Source organism: Hyla sarda, chromosome 6 (assembly GCF_029499605.1).
Source record: "Hyla sarda isolate aHylSar1 chromosome 6, aHylSar1.hap1, whole genome shotgun sequence".
Classification (NCBI taxonomy): domain Eukaryota; kingdom Metazoa; phylum Chordata; class Amphibia; order Anura; family Hylidae; genus Hyla; species Hyla sarda.
The window spans coordinates 106,880,163-106,899,169 of record NC_079194.1 but is presented as its reverse complement, the minus strand read 5'-3'; the positions used below and the strand labels follow the sequence as shown (position 1 = coordinate 106,899,169).

Here is a 19,007-nt window from a genome sequence, read left to right as displayed (position 1 = left end):
AAAGAAGTTTTTTCCTGGATAACCCCTTTAATGCAGTATTACACCACTACTCAGTGTGCTAGATATATCCAGCCTTGTCATGTGCATCTCCCACAAGTTACCATTGGAACATTAACACACAAAGACACAATATAACCGTAGAAAGTTCAACATACTGAGATTATGATTGTCTTTCTTTTGCCTCTCCTTGGCGAGTGCTCTGGCCTCCGATTCTGAAAAAAAAAAAATTTCAAGTTAAATATTAACATATCCAACGTACAGCATTCACACAAGGGAGGTGAGGGCAAACAGTGCTGCTCGAGGTTGATGTGACTGCTATTATTCTCATATAATGGTAGTACTGCAAAATGTCATTACATAAGACTGCAGGTAAACTACAACAAACAGACCACAACAACAAACACAGCCAAATGACAAACTCAGCTCTGCTACATCTGTAGGAGCAATACATTTCAATGCTATACTGTGATAGATCTATGTGTATAGTCCAGTGTCTCCCAACCAGGGTGCCTCCAGCTGTTGCAAAACTACAACTCCCAGCATGCCCGGACAGCCAAAGGCTGTCCGGGCATGCTGGGAGTTGTAGTTTTGCAACAGCTGGAGGAACCCTGGTTAGGAAACACTGGTATAGTCTTATCTTAGATTGGAAAGGGCCACTTTTCACTAATACTGGCCTGCTGTAACCCCTTCTTTGCCCTCAACACTGTGCCAGTCATTTAGGGCAACACTGTCTCATAGATGCAGCCTTTCCCATCTCCAGCCGCAAAAGATGTTAGAATCCATTCACCAGGGTCAGGACCAGAGGCAGATGAGAGTGATCTGTATTTCTAGATTCACTGATTTCAAGTGTTAAAGGGGTACTCCGGTGGAAAACTTTTATTTATTTATTTATTTATTTTTTAAATCAACTGGTGCCAGAAAGTTAAACAGATTTATAAATTATTTCTATAAAAAAAAAAATCTGAATCCTTCCAGTACTTATTAGCTGATGAATACTACAGAGGAAATTATTTTCTTTTTGGAACACAGAGCTCTCTGCTGACATCACGAGCACAGTGCTCTCTGCTGACACCTCTGTCCATTTTAGGAACTGTCCAAAGCAGCATATGTTTTCTATGGGGATTTTCTCCTACTCTGGACAGTTCTTAAAATGGACAGATATGTCAGCAGAGAGCACTGTGTTCCGAAAAGAAAATAATTTCCTCTGTAGTATTCAGCAGCTAATAAGTACTGCAAGGATTAAGATTTTTTTAATAGAAGTAATTTACAAATCTGTTTAACTTTCAGACACCAGTTGATTTAAAAAGAAAAAATTTTTCCACCCCTTTAACCATTGAGTTGTAGGCACATGGCTGAACTGGCATTGGGCTGATGGCAGGGAAGAGACAGGGCAGGGCTCAGACCATATGAGATGTTACTGCAATATTAATAAAGCATTAAAAATAAAAAATAAAAATTATATATATATATATATATATATATATATATATATATACATACACAGTATATAAAAATTGGTCCTTTCAATAGGATATCAAGGTCTAAGAAATAAATAATTAGGCCGTTTAGCCACTAGATGGCAGTCTGCACCCATTATTTCACTTTACAGAAACTGACTCCTTTGGGGATATTTATCAAAGTTGTCTATGTCCCGCATCAATATAGACCAAACTACAGAGGGTTAGTCTGGTCTATTGTGCACCTAATTTATCAAATGGCGCACAGCTCTTGATAAATTCTGTGCACAGACTGCATAATCTATGTTTTAGTCTATATTTAAACCTGCTCCAGCATGGTCTGACATTTCTGCGTACTTTCAGCCTATGTGACTTGTCGCTGAAAAGTCGCTTTTGATAAATTCACCACCAATGCATTTTTCAATGCATTTCAGTCTAAAATAGACTTGCATGCATCATTTTCTAAAAATCCTCTAGAGCAAAAGTCGCAGAAAAGTCGCACATATTTAGACTGCGACTTTCTGTACGACAAATTTAGACAAGAAAAAACAGTCTAAATCCTTTGATAAATCTCCCCCCTTATCTTTTATCAAAGCGATAATACATGACAAAAAGCCCCATTACGCCATTATTATCACTGGTTAGGTATTGCGAAAAAATATGCACCAAAAGTGTCAATTCCTCAGTTTTTATTTTTATTTATTTTTTATTCTACATTAATCTTCGCAATGAATGTGAATCATATTACATGTTCCCTGTAGCAGGATGAGGCCATAAGCCAGACTTCATGGTCATGTTATGGCTGTTCTATAAGAATACATAGACTGTCCCTATAGAACTACGAGGCACAGATGTAGCAGTGCTGAGTTTGTCACCAACTGTTTCTTTTGTGAAAGGTGATTCATGGCTTAGAACATAAGTCATAACAGGATCCAATCATGTAAGACCAGAGATAGTAAAATCTATTACTGTACTGAATGGCAAATTTACCTCTGCTATGTTATATCTGTAGGAAAATACTCTATTAAAAAGACCAGGACTGCCATTGCCCCAAAGAAATGACAATTTAGGGTATATTCACACATGCACTATCTTGCGCATATTGGATAATTTGAAGCTGCAGTCTTTATACTGCAGAGGTCAATGTAAACTAAATAGGTAAAAAAAAACTTCAAATCTGCAGCTTCAAATCCTTTGCACATTGGCCCTGACTTACTAAGAGTGGAGCGTAGTTTTCTTTATGTTTTTTTTCCCCAACAGATGTTTTTCATGGTATTTACTAATGTTTCCCTACATTTTTCTTTTTTTTTGCTTTTTTTACACATGCTCTGATCTGTAGGGTTTTCCAGAGCTCTAATCCACCACATTTTCTGTGGAAACCTTAATAAATAAGTTAGGATTTTTTGAAAATGTAGGGTACACGCCCCCTTTTGGTGACCACTCCCATTTTCCTGACGGTCAAGCCCCTTTTTCAGGTATTCTCAGTAAAACAGATCGGTTTTACAATAGTAAATAAGGGCCATTATGTGTGTGAATAGACCCTTAGGGGCTTTCGGAAAATTTTTCAATCATTTTCTCTGAATAGGTAATCAATATGTTACCACTGTTGACCATTAATATCTGATCAGTGGGGGTTATCAATATCTGATCAGTGGGGGGGTCATCATTATCTTATCAGTTGGGGGACCAACACTCGGCACCCCCACCAATCAGCTGTTTGCCAAAGGTGTTTGTATACACAATGAACAGAGATGCACACTGTATAGTAGCCGTGCTGGGTTACTGCAGCTCAGCTCCCATTCCCCTTCCATAGGACCTTCTCCAATCTCATCCTTAGGCTAGGTCATCAAAAAAGTTATGAAAAACCCTATTAAGTAATCTTTAATAATTATTCTATAGTTTAACCTCTAAACGACTGACAATGGATATATCCGTCATGATGATCTCACAGGTACCAATATACCACAGGAGCTCAGCTGTCAAACACACTTTAACCCCTTACACACTATGGTCAATAGTGAAATGTGAGGTGTTTGACAGGGAAGGAGCACCCTCTGTATGGCTATAGGCATGTCGCAACACAAACTCAGCGTGTTGGTTGTTACCATGGCAACCGAGGGCTTGACAAAGGTCTGCCATCGACTTCTGCCTATTAAGTCGTGCCGGAGACACTGAAGGGCAGAAATGCTTTGGAATACTATGCATTCCAAAGTGGTGAAAGCATTAAACTAGTGATCAGATGGTCACTGGTTCTAGGCCCCTAGTGGAAGAAAAATAAAAAAAAAAATCTCTGCTCATGCAGCCCTGTCCATGAGTCATCCCTTGTCCATGATTCATGAACAATATGTTGCTGCTGCAGGACTGGTTAGTGTCCCAGTGGGTATGGGGACCCCTAGTGGTGGGATTTTCAGGAGCCGTTTTCTTTATTAAATATTCCATGAATTTTAAACAACCATATTACAAAAGGTCTTTAATTTTCATCGATAACAACATATAGAAAGTTTTTGGATCAGACAGTGTCCATTTAAGAAAAAACTGCATAACAAATTGCAGGGACATTTTTTGTTATATAAAAACTGTCTTAAAGAAAAAGTGTCCTTGATGCCCACAGCAACCGATCATAGCACACCTTTCATTTCAAAAAGCCCTCTTAAAAAATGAAAGCTGCACTGTGATTGTTTGCTGTGGACAACATAGACACTTTCCCTGTTACACTATGTTCACACGGCGGAATTTCCGCATTGATTGGGACAGTGGAATCCCATGGAAATGAAAGTAAATTACAGCAGAATTTCTGGCAAAATTCTTCAGCGGAATTCAGCATGGAAATTCCACCATGTGAACATATCCTCAGGCTAAGTTTCCACTTGGTTTTGTGTGAAAAAAAAGCCAGTGCAATTACTTGAGTCTGACGTTTTTTCTGGCATTTTTTCTGGTGTTTTTGCATTTGACGGGAAATAGCATTTTTGGCCCCTTTGGCGTTTTTTTCAAAATTTGTTGGGTACCAAAAAAAAAAAAAAAAAAAAAAAAGGATGCAGCAGTGATGGAAAATATGTATTTAACAAAATGTATATTTTTTATAACGAAATTTTTATTAATTTTTAAACAGAGATCAATTTATGTGGGCGGGCAGGGCACTAAAAATGTAGCCGGCAATAATAAAAATATAGTGTGTATTTTTCACTTCTTTTTTTAAATATATATTTTTTTGCAGTACTACTACTCCCAGCATGGAATCCACTGTTCCATGATGGGCGTAGTAGTTCCTGTACTAATAAACAGATCGCCCCGGGTGTCACTCCTGACACCCAATGCGATCGTCCATAATATAGCAGAGATGTGGAGCGGCTCTATACAGCGCTCGCATCTCTGCACTAAACTCCATGCCTGCCAGTGATGTGAATAGAAATTCATATTTTCCGCCCAGAGTGGGGATTGGCCGGATGTTGGAAGCCAATCCCCGCTTTCAGCGGGAAATATAAATGAGTGAGTGGCCGGCCGAAGTACAGGGCAGAGATGTGAGCGCAAGAGAAAGCCGCTCCGCATCTCAGGGATGAAGGATGATCGCAGCGGGTGTCAGGAGAGACACTTGCTGTGATCTGTCCTTAACTGCAGGTACTACTGCTCCCAACATGGAGCACACTCTGCTCCATACTGGGAGCAGTAGTACCTGCATTAATAGACAGATCGCAGCGAGTGTCACTCCTGATACCCGCTGTGATCCTCCAGTATAATGTATAGATGCGGGCGGACACTCTTCTATGGTCCCCTGCACTGACGTATATATACACCTATTCATATTTCACAAAGAGAGTTGTGATTGGCTGGCACCATCTGGCCAATCACAGCTCTCTGCGGGAAATATGAATAGGTGTATATATACACGGCAGTGCAGGGGACCATAGAAGAGCGGCCACTGCATCTATACATTATACAGGAGGATCGCAACGGGTGTCATAAGTGACACGGGCGATCTGTCAATTAGTACAGGTACTACTACCCCCATCATGGAACAGTGTTTTCCATGCTGGGAGTAGTAGTACTACCTAAAAAATGTAAAACAAAAAAATGGTAAAAACACAAACACTACATTTTTATTATTGTCGGCTTCATTTTTAGTGCCCTGCCTGCCCACATGTATTGATTCCTGTTTAAAAATGTATTAAAATGTTATTATAATAAAGATTAATTTAATTAAATACAATTTTTTCCATCAACACTGTATCTTTTTTAATCTATTTGTTTCAATGGTACCCTACGAATTTTTTTTATTTTATTTTTGGATCGCTAAAAAACGCCTGCAAAAACGCCAAAGTTAAAACCCACATGTTGTTTTTCTTGGCGTTTTTTTACTCCCACAGACTTTTATGGGAGAAAAACGCCATGATTTCAGGGGAAAAAACGCCATAGGCTCAACATGCTACGACTTTGCAAAACCCCCAAGGAGCTGAAAAACACCAAAAAAGAGTGGAAAAAATGCCAAGAGGATAAAAAACAAACAAAACAAAAAAAAAGCCAAACTGAAAAATGCAAAGTGGAAAAATTATTTAGCAATTTCTCATTGATTTACAGCTAACATCTGGCCACAGCGTTTTTTGACCGAAAAAAATGCCATGCGGACAAAAAAACAAGTGGAAACTTGGCCTTAGGGTGAGGTCACGCGTAACTTATCTGCTGTGGGTTTCCCACAGCTGAAATCCTGCATGCAGAAGAGTTTTCATTAATTCTCCCAAAGGTCTTTAGAATTTCACTTTGGAAATTCAGTTGCAGCAGAGTCCTATTGTTTTCAATGTCCTATTGAGTGTTATTGATTCTGCTGCACCGTGCACATGGCAGAATTTCATTCTGAAACATTCTGCCAGGGAAAACCTGATTCTGGGCTCTGCAGAAAGAATTGGCATGTCAATTCTGTCTGCGAAATCCACTTGAAAATGCACTGCGGTGTCAGCATGTTCTGCCAGCGCCTGCTGTTTGCGGAATGTCTGCTGAAAATTTTCCAGACAGAAGTTTTCCAGCAAAAAATACATCATCTGAACTGAGCCTCATGGTGTTTTCTGGTGATTTTTGCAGCATATTATCCTGGGCAATTTTTTTTTTTTTTTGCCTGATGTGGCAAGATGTTAGCTGAAAGTAAAAAGGCTGCCAACAACGCTTTTTTGTGGTGTTTTTTGTTTTTTTTTTTTTCGTTTTTTTTGTTTGTTTTTTAGTCAATTTGGGTGTTTTTCCCTCATAGATCTCCTTTAGTTTTTTTCTGTTTTTCATGTATATCTAAATGTGTGTCGCATTTTTTGTGCATATTTTGTGGCATAAAAAAAACTAATATAGCACAAGCATTTTTTAGGTGTTTTTAAGCCACACTAAAATTTTAGAGAAAAAGTAGATGTGAAAAAGATCTAAAAGCTGTTTATGAGGTCTTGGCTATCCATGACAATACTGGACACTGGAGTCTGCATAAAAAGTACTCAACAGTGGTCTGCATGCCATGCTGGGAGTTGTAATATCCAGAACCAGAGAGACCTGCTGTATGTTGCAGACAATTGTTCTACTATATATTATCCAGCAGGGGCAGTACTTCCTATGCCAACTACAAACAACTCAGCTACAGTGACATGCTGAGAATTCTGGCTTCCCTACAACTATGAAGCTGCAGGTTGACTAAACTTTGGATAGATCATTGAGATGTTATTGTTGGGGATCTGAATCCTTGCATCCTCACTCATCAGCTGAATGTGAGGTCTTCTTTATCGTTTATTGCAGCTAGATACATGCACTTATGGGTATGTCTGGAACTGCAGTTCAGTCTAGTTCTATGACTGGGGTTGAGCTGCAGTACCAGGCACCACCACATTCATATGTATTGCGATGTTCCTGAGTAAACAATACAGATACAGTGCTTGCTCTTCAGTCTTTCTTTAGGTAAGGTGTCAGAAATGAGACCCCACCAGACACTGATGGCTTATGAAATCTTGTAGGTCTTCTTGTCCTAAATATAACTCATTGTCCTGACTTTTAAAATGAGGCGACTGACTGCAATATCTGATATTACGTCTGAACCTCTCTAACATGTAAATCATTTACCTGTAAGCTCCCTTTTGATATTGGGAAGATTAGCAGGGCATGAATTACTGATGTTTAACCCTGGAGCTGGCGTACCTTGATTTCCATAAATGTCAATCAAACCTGCCGACACTGGCAACTGAAAAAAAAAGAGAAAAGAAAAAAACTATTAAGATGAATTCTACTTTTATATAAGAAACATTATGAAATTCACAGGTAACTACGGGATCAGTGATACAGGGGTTAATGGAGATTTATCACATTTAAAGGTACAGCTTATTTATCATGGTTAAGAAAATGGTTGGAAACTCACATGGGGGAGGTATGATCCAGCTTGTCTTACCTGAAAAAAATAAAACCTAGGTCTGTTCTAACAATGTATACCAAATAGTGATGGATACAAACCATAATTTCACAATTTATCAAAATTCATATATAAAAAAAGTTAACCACTTTTAAGGCAAATTTTTAAAATTTTAGATTTTTTTTTTTCAACTGCTTGTGTGTCTTTTAAAATTCTTTTCAGACATTTCTGGGAAACCTGGGAGACATCCAAGTACTCTATGGTCCCAAAGAGATTGCCCCTCAGCTTTCCTGGACCTCGCTCCCATATCACTGTATGACTAGGCAAAATAGGATCACAAGCAGAGGCGTAGCTTGTAGCTTCTGGGCCCCGATGCAAAATCTGCAACAGAGCCCCATATGCCAATTATAATACTGGTCTTTTATGGGGCAGATGTGCTTTGGGGGCCCTTTAGGCACCAGGGCTCCAGTGCCACTGCTACCTCTGCTAACTCTATAGCTACGCTCCTGATTACAAGCCTGTGGCATGTGCAATGGTGGTTATAGTGATTGCTACCCAGCTATCCAAGTAACAGAGAAAAATAAGAAATGATTTGAAAGAATTCTAAAAAAAAACAATAAGTCAAGAAAAATAAAATATTTACATTTAAAATGTAAATGTCATGAGGGGGTGGGGCTATGACGTCACGAGCTCCCAGCGCCTGCTCCAGTGTTTGGAACAGTTTGTTCAAAACGCTGAGCAGCGGAGTACCCCTTTAACCTCAGCATCAATGCTCTAAACTAGAAACACCTACTAGACACCAAGTGCAGAACACTTAGACTTTTTTTTGGCAGTGGTAGAGTTGCTTGCTACTTTATTTTCTGTAGGAAAACATGATGTTGTACTGTGGTCACGCTTATCCTAAAATCTTCCCATATGTCATTGTGTAGCCCCTGCTTACATCTAGCAAGTGGTAGATATCACCAGGATCAAATAATAGAATGATCAAATCACCACTAACACCAATAAACATATCATAGACACAAATGATCACTGAGGAACACTACCGTACCGTGTTTGCCATTTGCATTGCAGGATCCATCATAAGAAGTTCTTCATTATAACTAGATTCCAGACTTATGATGTCATCAATTACGTCATCCATCTACAAATGAAAAAGGAGTATAAAATCTTACTGTCTTTTTTTGATTGCACACATTCTTTCAGTCTTGTTATGTCTACATTTTGTGCCGTTTACCTTCATAATATATCTTCATTAGGTTTGGAGCTTAGTTTTCTAGATAAAGAGCTCCAAATCCCTTGCATAGATATAAAGTACAGTTTAATGATAAACTTGACTGCTTGCTGTCACAACAAGGGAAGCTTAAAAGGGTACTCCAGAGGAGAAAAAAAAAAAACAATTTTAATCGACTGGCGCTAGAAAGAACAGATTTGTAAATTACTTCTATAAAAAAAAATAATAATCTTAATCCTTCCAGTACTTATCTGCTGCTGTATGCTCCCGAGAAAGTTGTGTAGTTCCTTCCAGTCCGGCCACAGTGCTCTCTGCTGCCACCTCTGCCCGTGTCAGGAACTGTCCAGAGCAGGATAGGTTTGCTATCAAAATTTGCTTCCAGACACAGACAGAAGTGGAAGCAGAGAGCACTGTTGTCAAACTGGAAAGAAATACACTACTTGGTCTGGAGCATACAGCAGCTGATAAGTACTGGAAGGACTAAGATATTTAAATCGAAGTAATGCACAAATCTGTATAACTTTCTGACACCAGTTGATTAAAAAAAATATATATATTTTCCTCCAGAGTTCCCCTTTAATAATGTTCTAATTGAAACCAGTGATAAATCCATCTTCAATGAGCTCCCAGTAGCAGCCACTGCATAACAGGCAAGGACAACCACTATCAAAAGTTTAGAACCCCTTTGATCAGCTGATCAGCAGGTGCACTATAGATCTGATTGGGATAAACCAACAATATCACTGTCCTGGAAAACTACTTTGAACCTAAAAAATAAATTGATGTTCAAAGTTGGAATTAAACTTTAAGGGTATGTTCAAATTACTGATTTGTAGCTGAATCTCCGCTCGCGGAATTCAGCGAGCGGAGATTCAGCCGGCGGCGGCGGTAGGACCGCGCGGCACTGCGCCGTCACCATTGACGGCTATGCAGTGCTCGCGGACTTCAGCGCAAAGAATCAACATGTTCTTTCTTTGCACGGAACAATTTCAGTGGCGGAATTGTCCACCGCTGAAATACCACAGTGTGAACGGGTCTCGTGGAAGACCCATTCACACAGATGCTAACGTTCACTGTGCGGAATTTCACTGTGCGGAATTTCACTCGCGGAATTCCGCTCACGGAATTCTGCGGGAATTCCGCTGTGTGGACATACCCTAAATCTATTATTTGTGAAACTTAAAGGCGTTATCCTGCCAAAAATGAAAATCTGATCGCTGGAGGGTCTATGTGGTCAAATCTCCAATGCAGCCCTGGCTCTCTCAACTCTGTATCAGAAAAACGGAGATTCAACTCCATGAAAAGATATATTATGAAATGCATAGAATTTTGGTGCTTAGACAATATGGTGTAAGACACTTAAATACAGACAATTATATAATAATATATAATGTAAGTGTTTTCCATTTATCCCATTTCCTTTATTAATTCCTTCAACAATTGTAGGTTTACAAAATGTTCTGTTTACACAGACATGGTTCAGCTCCATTAGAATGTGATACTGATTTATTTATGGTCTACTCTATTTTTGGAACTCACACCTTAAGGAGTTACACGGAGTAAAGTTTTATCAATACCAGGTTTTCAATTTAAGATGTAAATGAGATAACATAAAGGTTAAAGAAAGAAGTCTGAAGCTCTATGAACTTAAAAGCTTTTAAAGAGACAACTGTACACGAAAAGCACTTATTTAGTTTTATATGATTTCATGGTCCTCCTTCATGATCTATTGTAAAGAGGGCAAAAATAGTTACACCTTTGCTTCCATCTGCAGTGGAATAGGTGCTTCCTAGTCTTAATGGGCTACACTTAATTATTATAGAATACTTTTAACATTGTTTCCCTTTAAATAACTAATATTTTTTTATTTTATGGTAAGGATTTTAAAAGGAAAAGGGAGGAAAGAAAATGAAAAAAAAAAAATGAGAATGAAAATGAACCTAGGAAATATAAGGCAGAATAATATTACAAAGAAGAGACATAAGGAAATGTAGTTTACAGAGCAAAAATAAATAAAAAGAAGAGAACAAAGAAATGTTAAGTGACGGAAAGAAGGAGGAAAGAAGGAGAATAAGATGAAGAAGAACAAATAAAAGTATGAGTTTAATAAAACAAATACGAAAAAAGGATGGACGGACGGATGGAAAAAAAGAATAAAAGTAAAAATAGGAAAAAGCAAGATGGAAAAAAAGATGTAAAGAATAAGACGTATGAAAAAAATTATGACATTAAGAAATGTAAAAGAGGGAGATATATATCTCAATGAACAATGAGAAGTCTAAGAGAGAAAAAGTGAAAAATATAAAGGTGTAAAAGGAGAAATAGAAGAAAAAATTAAGAGAAAGGAGTTAATGAAAAAAAGGAAAAAGCAAAGAATAAGAAAGAAGAGTTGTAAAAGACAACATGTCTCAAAAATATGAAAAAGCATTAGGCACTAGAAATCCTGACATAAGTATCAGTATTTAGGATTACAATTTCTAACTTTTTATTATAATTTATATTTAGTGTGAGTAGTATTACAGATAAGAAGATAATCAACCCTGTATTATGGGAGTTGAACTCACCTCCTTCTCGCAGGTTGTGCTTAGGGTCAGCATAGCCATGGGGCTGTTTGGTGCGCTGTTCCCTGGACCGGGCGGCATAATGTGGTCCCCAGGTTGGTTCGGACAGGGGAGGCTTAGTGCTTTGCTGGGATGTTTGGCTGTTGTTAAGTATTGCTGTACCTGTTGCTTCTGTGCTTGCTGGATGTGGTATTTTGTGGGGTTTTCAAGGTGAGTCTGCACCTGGAAAATAAAATTAGGATGAAAGAATTAGTGTGAGCTGTAGATTGTTGGGGGCAAGTTAAAAGTTGTGAGACCCACAGCTTGGAGGACACTGCAAATATTACTGAACTATGGAAGAAATATTTCTCTGAAATGTTTCCATTGTTCTTGGTTTGGTTTCCTTAAAATAGGTATGTGAGGTAAATTAAAAAATGAGAGAAGACCCACATATATGGGTCCTCCTATTTTGGCATGCTCAATCATGAGCAGCTTTACTGTCCATTTCTGCAGCCTGCCCAGAAGCTATTAAATTCATTGAAAGAAATCTCCCCATTTTTTGTTGCTTTTTTTCTTATACAATATCATAAATAGTTAGACATAATAAATACCTTTAGTCCCAATGCCCTGCACTCTTTAAAAAGAGCACCTCCAATTTAAAAGTGTAAACAGTAAAATATATTCTATAATTTTTTTCTAAGTAGTTTTTGAAAAAAAAAGGAAAAAAATGTTTATTTTTCTTTACTTGTATTGTTTATTTTGCACCCCCAAAAAAAGCAAAAAAAAGAGTACAAAAAATATCTGTACATTTAACACACGTCAAAAGCCTTTTTTAGATGAAATATCTTCAAAAATTCACAAGAAAATCAATACAATCTATACATATACAATTACATGGGAAATTACAGCAAAAACTGATGTATTTATTGCATTGCTCATAAAAATAAACAATATAATTTGTAAACATTTTAATTATTGAAAAAAAAGGCAACAAAATCAATAAACTTCTACCAGAAATTAAGCACAATGCCAAATTTTATCCACAGTAAACACTCAGTAGCACAAGATAAATACACAAGAAAGGGGAAAATTGCGCTATACAGATCTAAAATTGTCCATGATTATTCACTAATCTCATGCACTAGGTTTACAGTACCTGTAAGCCCACAGAGACAATACATCATGCTGCCAAGTCCATACATGTGGTATAGTTAGGATTTCAATTCAAAACAGCCAAGTTTTGTCATTTAGGACATTATCTGTGATTTCATTTAGGACTGTAGGTAACATGGGATAACGGAAACAGTTCAAGAATAAGATCTGCTACATTGGTAAGCCACAAAATGTAACACAAACAAATATCTAGCAAAATAAAGAAAACAACTTCATAATCTTACCTGGTAATGGTTATAGTCAAGCATTTCCAACATATTACCAATAGTATTTCCCTAAATCCCAATTGTGTCTATCAGTGTCTGTCTTGTAGCCTTAAACAACCACCACAAACAAGTTTTTTTTTTAAGTGTGCAAAAGAAACGTCTTCCCTGCTGTCCAGGCTTATAATAAGCTAAGCTAATTAGTTATGCGTGTAAAGAAACAAACGCTTCATACAAGAGGCTTCTCGGAGGCAATGCAAGTGTAGCCATTTATTTGGATACTATTTTTTTAACGGCTTTGACGTCATGCTTTTCCATAAACATAAAAGGATCTCTTTAAGGGGCTATGTTATCAAAGTTAAATTGACAAAACGCTCCAGGCGTCCCATCTATTCATCTTTTGTTCCAGTGCTACTGACACACAATGGTATGTCTTCTAATCCATCAGGTTAAAAAGCTGTGCCTTATATTTTACTCTTTATTTTTTAGTAAAAAAAAAAATTGGACTTTACATTAAAATTGTTATGTATGAGTCTCCTTCACACGTGTATAGTTTCCAAACATAGAAGGGGATGGCTCTGTGCTAAGTTGTACCGTGACCTAACGGAAATTCATGGTCCAGGTTTGAGCTCTTCTGTGGAGAAAAATTCACGCTACATGATGGGGTGATAGGTGCTTCCTTCGTGTCCATACACATTGGTCATGATTTACTAAAATTAGACACTGGAAACTTAGACTAAAATGTTTAAAGGCATCTATACACCCAGCAATTATTTTACCAAACCACCTGATCATGATTTGGGTAAAATTTAACAATGAACAGTCGTTTAAGACAACCGATGACAAACTAAAAAGAATACAGCCATGTCTGATATTTTTAAGCTGCAGTCAGACAAAAATTGTTCATATATTTCAGGAAAGGATATTGTCAGAATACTGTCAGAACATTCCCTGAATATTCCTAAAAGGATTGTTCATCCTTCGCTCTGTGTCATTGGCTAAACTGAATAAACTGAAAAGCCAATAAAATGTGTACGGCCATGTCTGTGAAACGATCGTTCACCAGACAATCATTTGTTCAACCATCAACCTATTATCTAAAGTGTATGGCCACCTAAAGATATTTTAATATAAATATGGTGCATTCTATTGTCCAACTATTAGAATTTAGCCAAAATCTTCCATCAGAATTATGGTGCAGTTTGGGCACATGGTGTTAGCACAACCCATTTCAGATGCACTGTTCAAATGTCTAAAAAGCATCTCATACTCATAATAAATGCAAAAGTCATAAAAGGTTAAGGGGGAATGCTTCTTTAGTAGACACTGGTCAGTGGCCAATCATTGTGAACCTATGCCAAAAACATAGGCATAAATTAAAGGGGCATTCCATGAATTTTTTTTATTTGACTGTTACAGGGGCTGTAAAGATAGTGTAGTTCATAATATAGTGTCTGAACCTGCGTGTGATGGTTTGCTCACAATTCTTATGTGATTTTCACCCCAATATTTATTTTTAACAGCATACAAAATGACTGTTGTCTCAGATTTTTATTAGGTTGCAATGCGGCCGAGACCTGACCTCACTAGTCAGCTCAAGACATTGAGCCTGTCTGCTTCAATTGGTGGAGGAATCACTTGGTGGGAGAGAGATCAATCTGCAACTAATGCAACAGCTGTAGGCACCCTGATTGAAAACCACAGGTCTTTAGAATGGATGCAGCTCATTTATGTTTCAATGGGTGGGGTGGCAGATGTGTGGGAGGGAGGAAGAAGAAAACTGAAACAGGAAATACCAGTTCACAAAAAGCTAGTAACTGTCTTATGGTAATCTCACAGCATATTCATTTAGCCCCAAGACAAGTGCAGATCCTTCCTAAGCATTTCCATTACTGTCTGCCAAGTACATACTAAAATCACCTTATGATGGAGAACCCCTTTAAAGCTTTTGGGCCCCAATGCAAATCTGTAGACCCCCTCTACAGAACCCCTCATTTACTGGTGTCTTTGAATTCGGCTCCAGAACCCATATATAGCTACGACCCTGAAACTACTTCTCTAAACAAAAAACTCAATACAACACATATGAAATTGCCCTATAAAATAATCAAAACATAAGAAGCCAACTACATGTCTAGAAAAACCTAAATTTATAGCTTTATGTAATGTTATGTATCAAAACTGAGTTAACCATACCTCACCTGACAAAAAGCATATTCCTTTCGTTAAAGGGATACTCCACTGGAAAACATATACAGTAACCCTCCGACATGCGATGGCCCCGACATACGATAAAATCGACATATGATGGCCTCTAAGAGGCCATCGCATGTCGATGTCAGGGCCATCGCATTAACTGCTATCCGACAGCGCAAAATGCTTAAGCTGCTGTCGGATAGCAGTTTAAGCATCCCGGACAGGTTCGCTTACCTATGCCCGCTGCTCAGGGTCCACTTTGCGATCCTCCGGCATCTTCTGTATAATATTGTCACCAGAAAGTGAGGCCCGGACCCTGCAGAAGATGCGGAAGAAGCCGGAGGATCCCAAAGAAGACACCAAAGCAGCGGGACAGCATCGGGAGCCCCTGGGACAGCATCGGGAGCGGTAAGGACGGGGTCCGGAGCGGCGGGGACAGGTGAGTATAACTTCCTATACTTTACATTGCACGGATCCCTCAACATACGATGGATTCTTTGACAAACGATGGGTCGTTTGGAACGAATTACCATCGTATGTTGAGGGACCACTGTATATATATATATATATTTTTTTTATCAACTGGTGCGAGGAAGTCAAACAGATTTGTAAATTACTTCTAATTAAAAATCTTTATCCTTCCAGTACTTATCAGCTGCTATATGCTCCAGAGGAAGTTCTTTTCTTTTTGAATGTCCTTTCTGTTTGACCACAGTGCTCTCTGCTGACACCTCTGTCCATTTTAGGAACTGTCCAGAGCAGGATAGGTTTGGTGTGGGGATTTGCTCCTACTCTGGACAGTTCCTAAAATGGACAGATGTGTCAGCAGAGAGCACTGTGGTTAGACGGAAAGGAAATTGAAAAAGAAGAGAACTTCCTCTGGAGCATATAGCAGCTGATAAGTACTCGAAGGATTACAATTTTTAAATGGAAGTAATTTACAAATCTGTTTAACATTCTGGCACCAGTTGATTTTTAAAAAAATGTTTTCCAGTGGAGTACCCCTTTAACTACAACAATAGCAACAGTTCAGCATGACATATGTGAATAGTTCCCTTAAAGGGGTACTCCGCTCCCAAACATCTTATTCCCTATCCGAAGGATAGGGGATAAGATGTCTGATTGCGGGGGTCCCGCCGCTGGGAACCCCCGCGGCCTCTCCTGCAGCCCCCCGTGTTATCTTCTCTGTGCCTGATGACAGGTGATAAAGGGCCCAGAGTATGGTGATATCACGGCCCGCCCCCTAGTGATGTCACACACACCCTCAACATAAGTCTATGGGAGTGGGCATAGACTTGCATTGAGGGGACGGGAAGTGATATCACAAGGGGGTGGGGCCGTGATGTCATGATACTACGGCCCCTGTATTATCCATCATAAGGCACACAGCGAAGTTCGCTCCATGCAGATGACATGGGGTGCTGCAGGAGAGATTACGGGGGTTCCCAGCGGCGGGACCCCCACGATCAGACATCTTACCCCCTATCCTTTGGATAGGGGATAAGATGTTTAAGGGCAGAGTACCCCTTTAAAAGGGAACCTGTCATCAGGTTTTACCCTATATATCTACACCAGTTCTACCTCATGCAATAATGTTTCCTCCCATGCGGGTATATCTTCCTGTCCATCCACCATAGTAAAGAGAAACAGTTTAATAAGCAAGGTTAACTAGACATCTCAAAGTAGTCACCGCGTCCTGGATTGTAATCATCGCTCATCTCACTTAGGAGGACCTTGGCCTGCATGAGAATGCAGGAAGCATAGCCATGATGTGTGCTGTGACCAGACTATCAATGTTACACCTATTTAGGCATGAGGAGAGAATGAACAGGCATGCTTGCAGATCCCATGCTTGCGATGCCAAGACCCGATAACTAGATAACCCTATTTAGCATACAGCGCAAGAGAGTTTTAAAGGGGTACTCCGGTGGAAAACAAGTGGAAAAAATGTTTCAAATCAACTACAGTTAGTTAAACTGATTTGTAAATTACTTCTATTAAAAAATCTTAAAGGGGTTCTCCGGCGCTAAGACATCTTATCCCCCTCCGTAGGCTTGCATTGAGGGGACGGAGCCATGATGTCACACGGGGGAGGAGCCGTGACGTCACTATGCTCTGTCCCTGTGATCGCTAGTAATCCGACCCGGAGCGGACACGCTCCGCGGGCTGATGCTAACGGGGTGCGGCGTGGAAGATCACGGGGGTCCCCAGCGGCGGGACCACCACGGTCAGGCATCTTATCCCCTATCCTTTGGATAGGGGATAAGATGTCTTAGCGCCGGAGTACCCCTGTAATCCTTCCAGTACGTATCAGCTGCTGTATGCTCCAGAGGAAGTTGTGTATTTTTTTTCCAGTCTGACCACAGTGCTCTCTGTTGCCCCATCTGTTCGTGTCAGGAACTGTCAAGAGTAGAAGCAAATCCCCATAGCAAACCTAGCCTGCTCTGGACATTTCCTGACACGGACAGAGGTGTCAACAGAGAGTACTGTGGTCAGACTGGAAAGAACTATTCATTTTTCTCTGGGGTATACAGCAATTGATAAGTACTAAGAAACTTTAGATTTTTAAATATAAGTAATTTACAAATATGTTTAACTTACTGATACCAGTTGATTATGAAACCTTTTTATTTCCACCATAGTACTCCTTTAACTGTTTCACTAAAGAAAGGAGAATATACGGACATGGTAGGAAATATTACTGTATAATGTAGAATGCGCTGCTCGTAGATCAAAAATTATGATGCCAGCCCGAATGTTTCCACATGACCTTTTTTACCATGGTATCTAAAATAACAATAATTATGCAATTCATATTAGTAATAGGGATCCGTACAAATAAATATATACACACACACACACACACACACACACACACATAGACGAACAAAAAGCACAAACATATTTACCACCACAGAAAACAAAATAAGACTAGACAACGACTGTTCATATAAAATAATTTGTAATTAGTATGAATAATGAGTATATATGAATATATCTATGTGTAGATACATATACAAGTCAATAAGGCACAGATACTTCTGCCATATCCTTATTAAAAATACTAAATAATATCCTTATTAAAAAAAGCAAACAAAATTATACTCATATTACTCCCAAACCAGACAATTTAAGATAGAACAAAATAGTAAAGACAATAACTATATTGTACCATTTCAACACATGTGGCATACTTACATACAGGTTGTCTATAGCTATATCTGAAACATAAGTCAGCCCTGTTTCAATGTCCTATGGAAGTAAAGAAAATTAATAAATGACTGAGATTATGAGAAAGATGCAAGGAAAGTCGCCCAAAGAGCTATTACAATATACACTGCTCAAAAAAATAAAGGGAACACTTAAAAGGGTACTCTGGCACTAAGACATCTTATCCCCTATCCAAAGGATAGGGGATAAGATGCCTGATCACGGGGGTCCTGCCTCTGGGGACACCCGTGATCTTGCACGCAGCACCCCGTTAGAATCAGTCCCCGGAGCACGTTTGCTTGGGGTCTGATTACTGACGATCACGGGGGCCGGAGCATTGTGACGTCACACCCTCGCCCCCGTGTGACGTCACGCTCCGCCCCCCTCATATAGGCTTGCATTCAGGGGGCAGAGCGTGACGTCACATGGGGGCAGTGCCGTGACATCACAATGCTCTGGCCGCCATGATCGCCAGTAATCAGTCCCAGATTGAATGTGCTCCGGGGACTGATTCTAACGGGGTGCTGCGTGCAAGATCACGGGGTCCCCAGTGGCGGGACCCCCGCGATCAGGCATCTTATCCCCTATCCTTTTGACAGGGGATAAAATGTCTTAGCGCCGGAGTACCCCTTT

General features: G+C 39.3%; 1 protein-coding gene across 22 annotated transcripts in view; it reads right to left on the bottom strand.

The window, feature by feature from the left end:
• MITF (melanocyte inducing transcription factor) overlaps window positions 1-19,007 on the bottom strand; it is a 294,122-nt gene that overhangs the window by 15,398 nt on the left and 259,717 nt on the right. For 6 of the 22 annotated variants that reach the window (XM_056524591.1, XM_056524590.1, XM_056524592.1 and 3 more), the window contains exons 3-8: window positions 18,363-18,416; window positions 11,617-11,835; window positions 8,870-8,962; window positions 7,828-7,857; window positions 7,536-7,653; window positions 156-212 (exon numbers count right to left, since the gene is read on the bottom strand). In XM_056524591.1, coding sequence (XP_056380566.1) covers window positions 156-212; window positions 7,536-7,653; window positions 7,828-7,857; window positions 8,870-8,962; window positions 11,617-11,835; window positions 18,363-18,416 — 571 coding nt within the window. Of the gene's footprint in view, window positions 1-155; window positions 213-7,535; window positions 7,654-7,827; window positions 7,858-8,869; window positions 8,963-11,616; window positions 11,836-12,989; window positions 13,087-18,362; window positions 18,417-19,007 lie in introns of those variants that run through there. The other 16 variants (XM_056524601.1, XM_056524600.1, XM_056524609.1 and 13 more) reach the window with 9 other exon arrangements.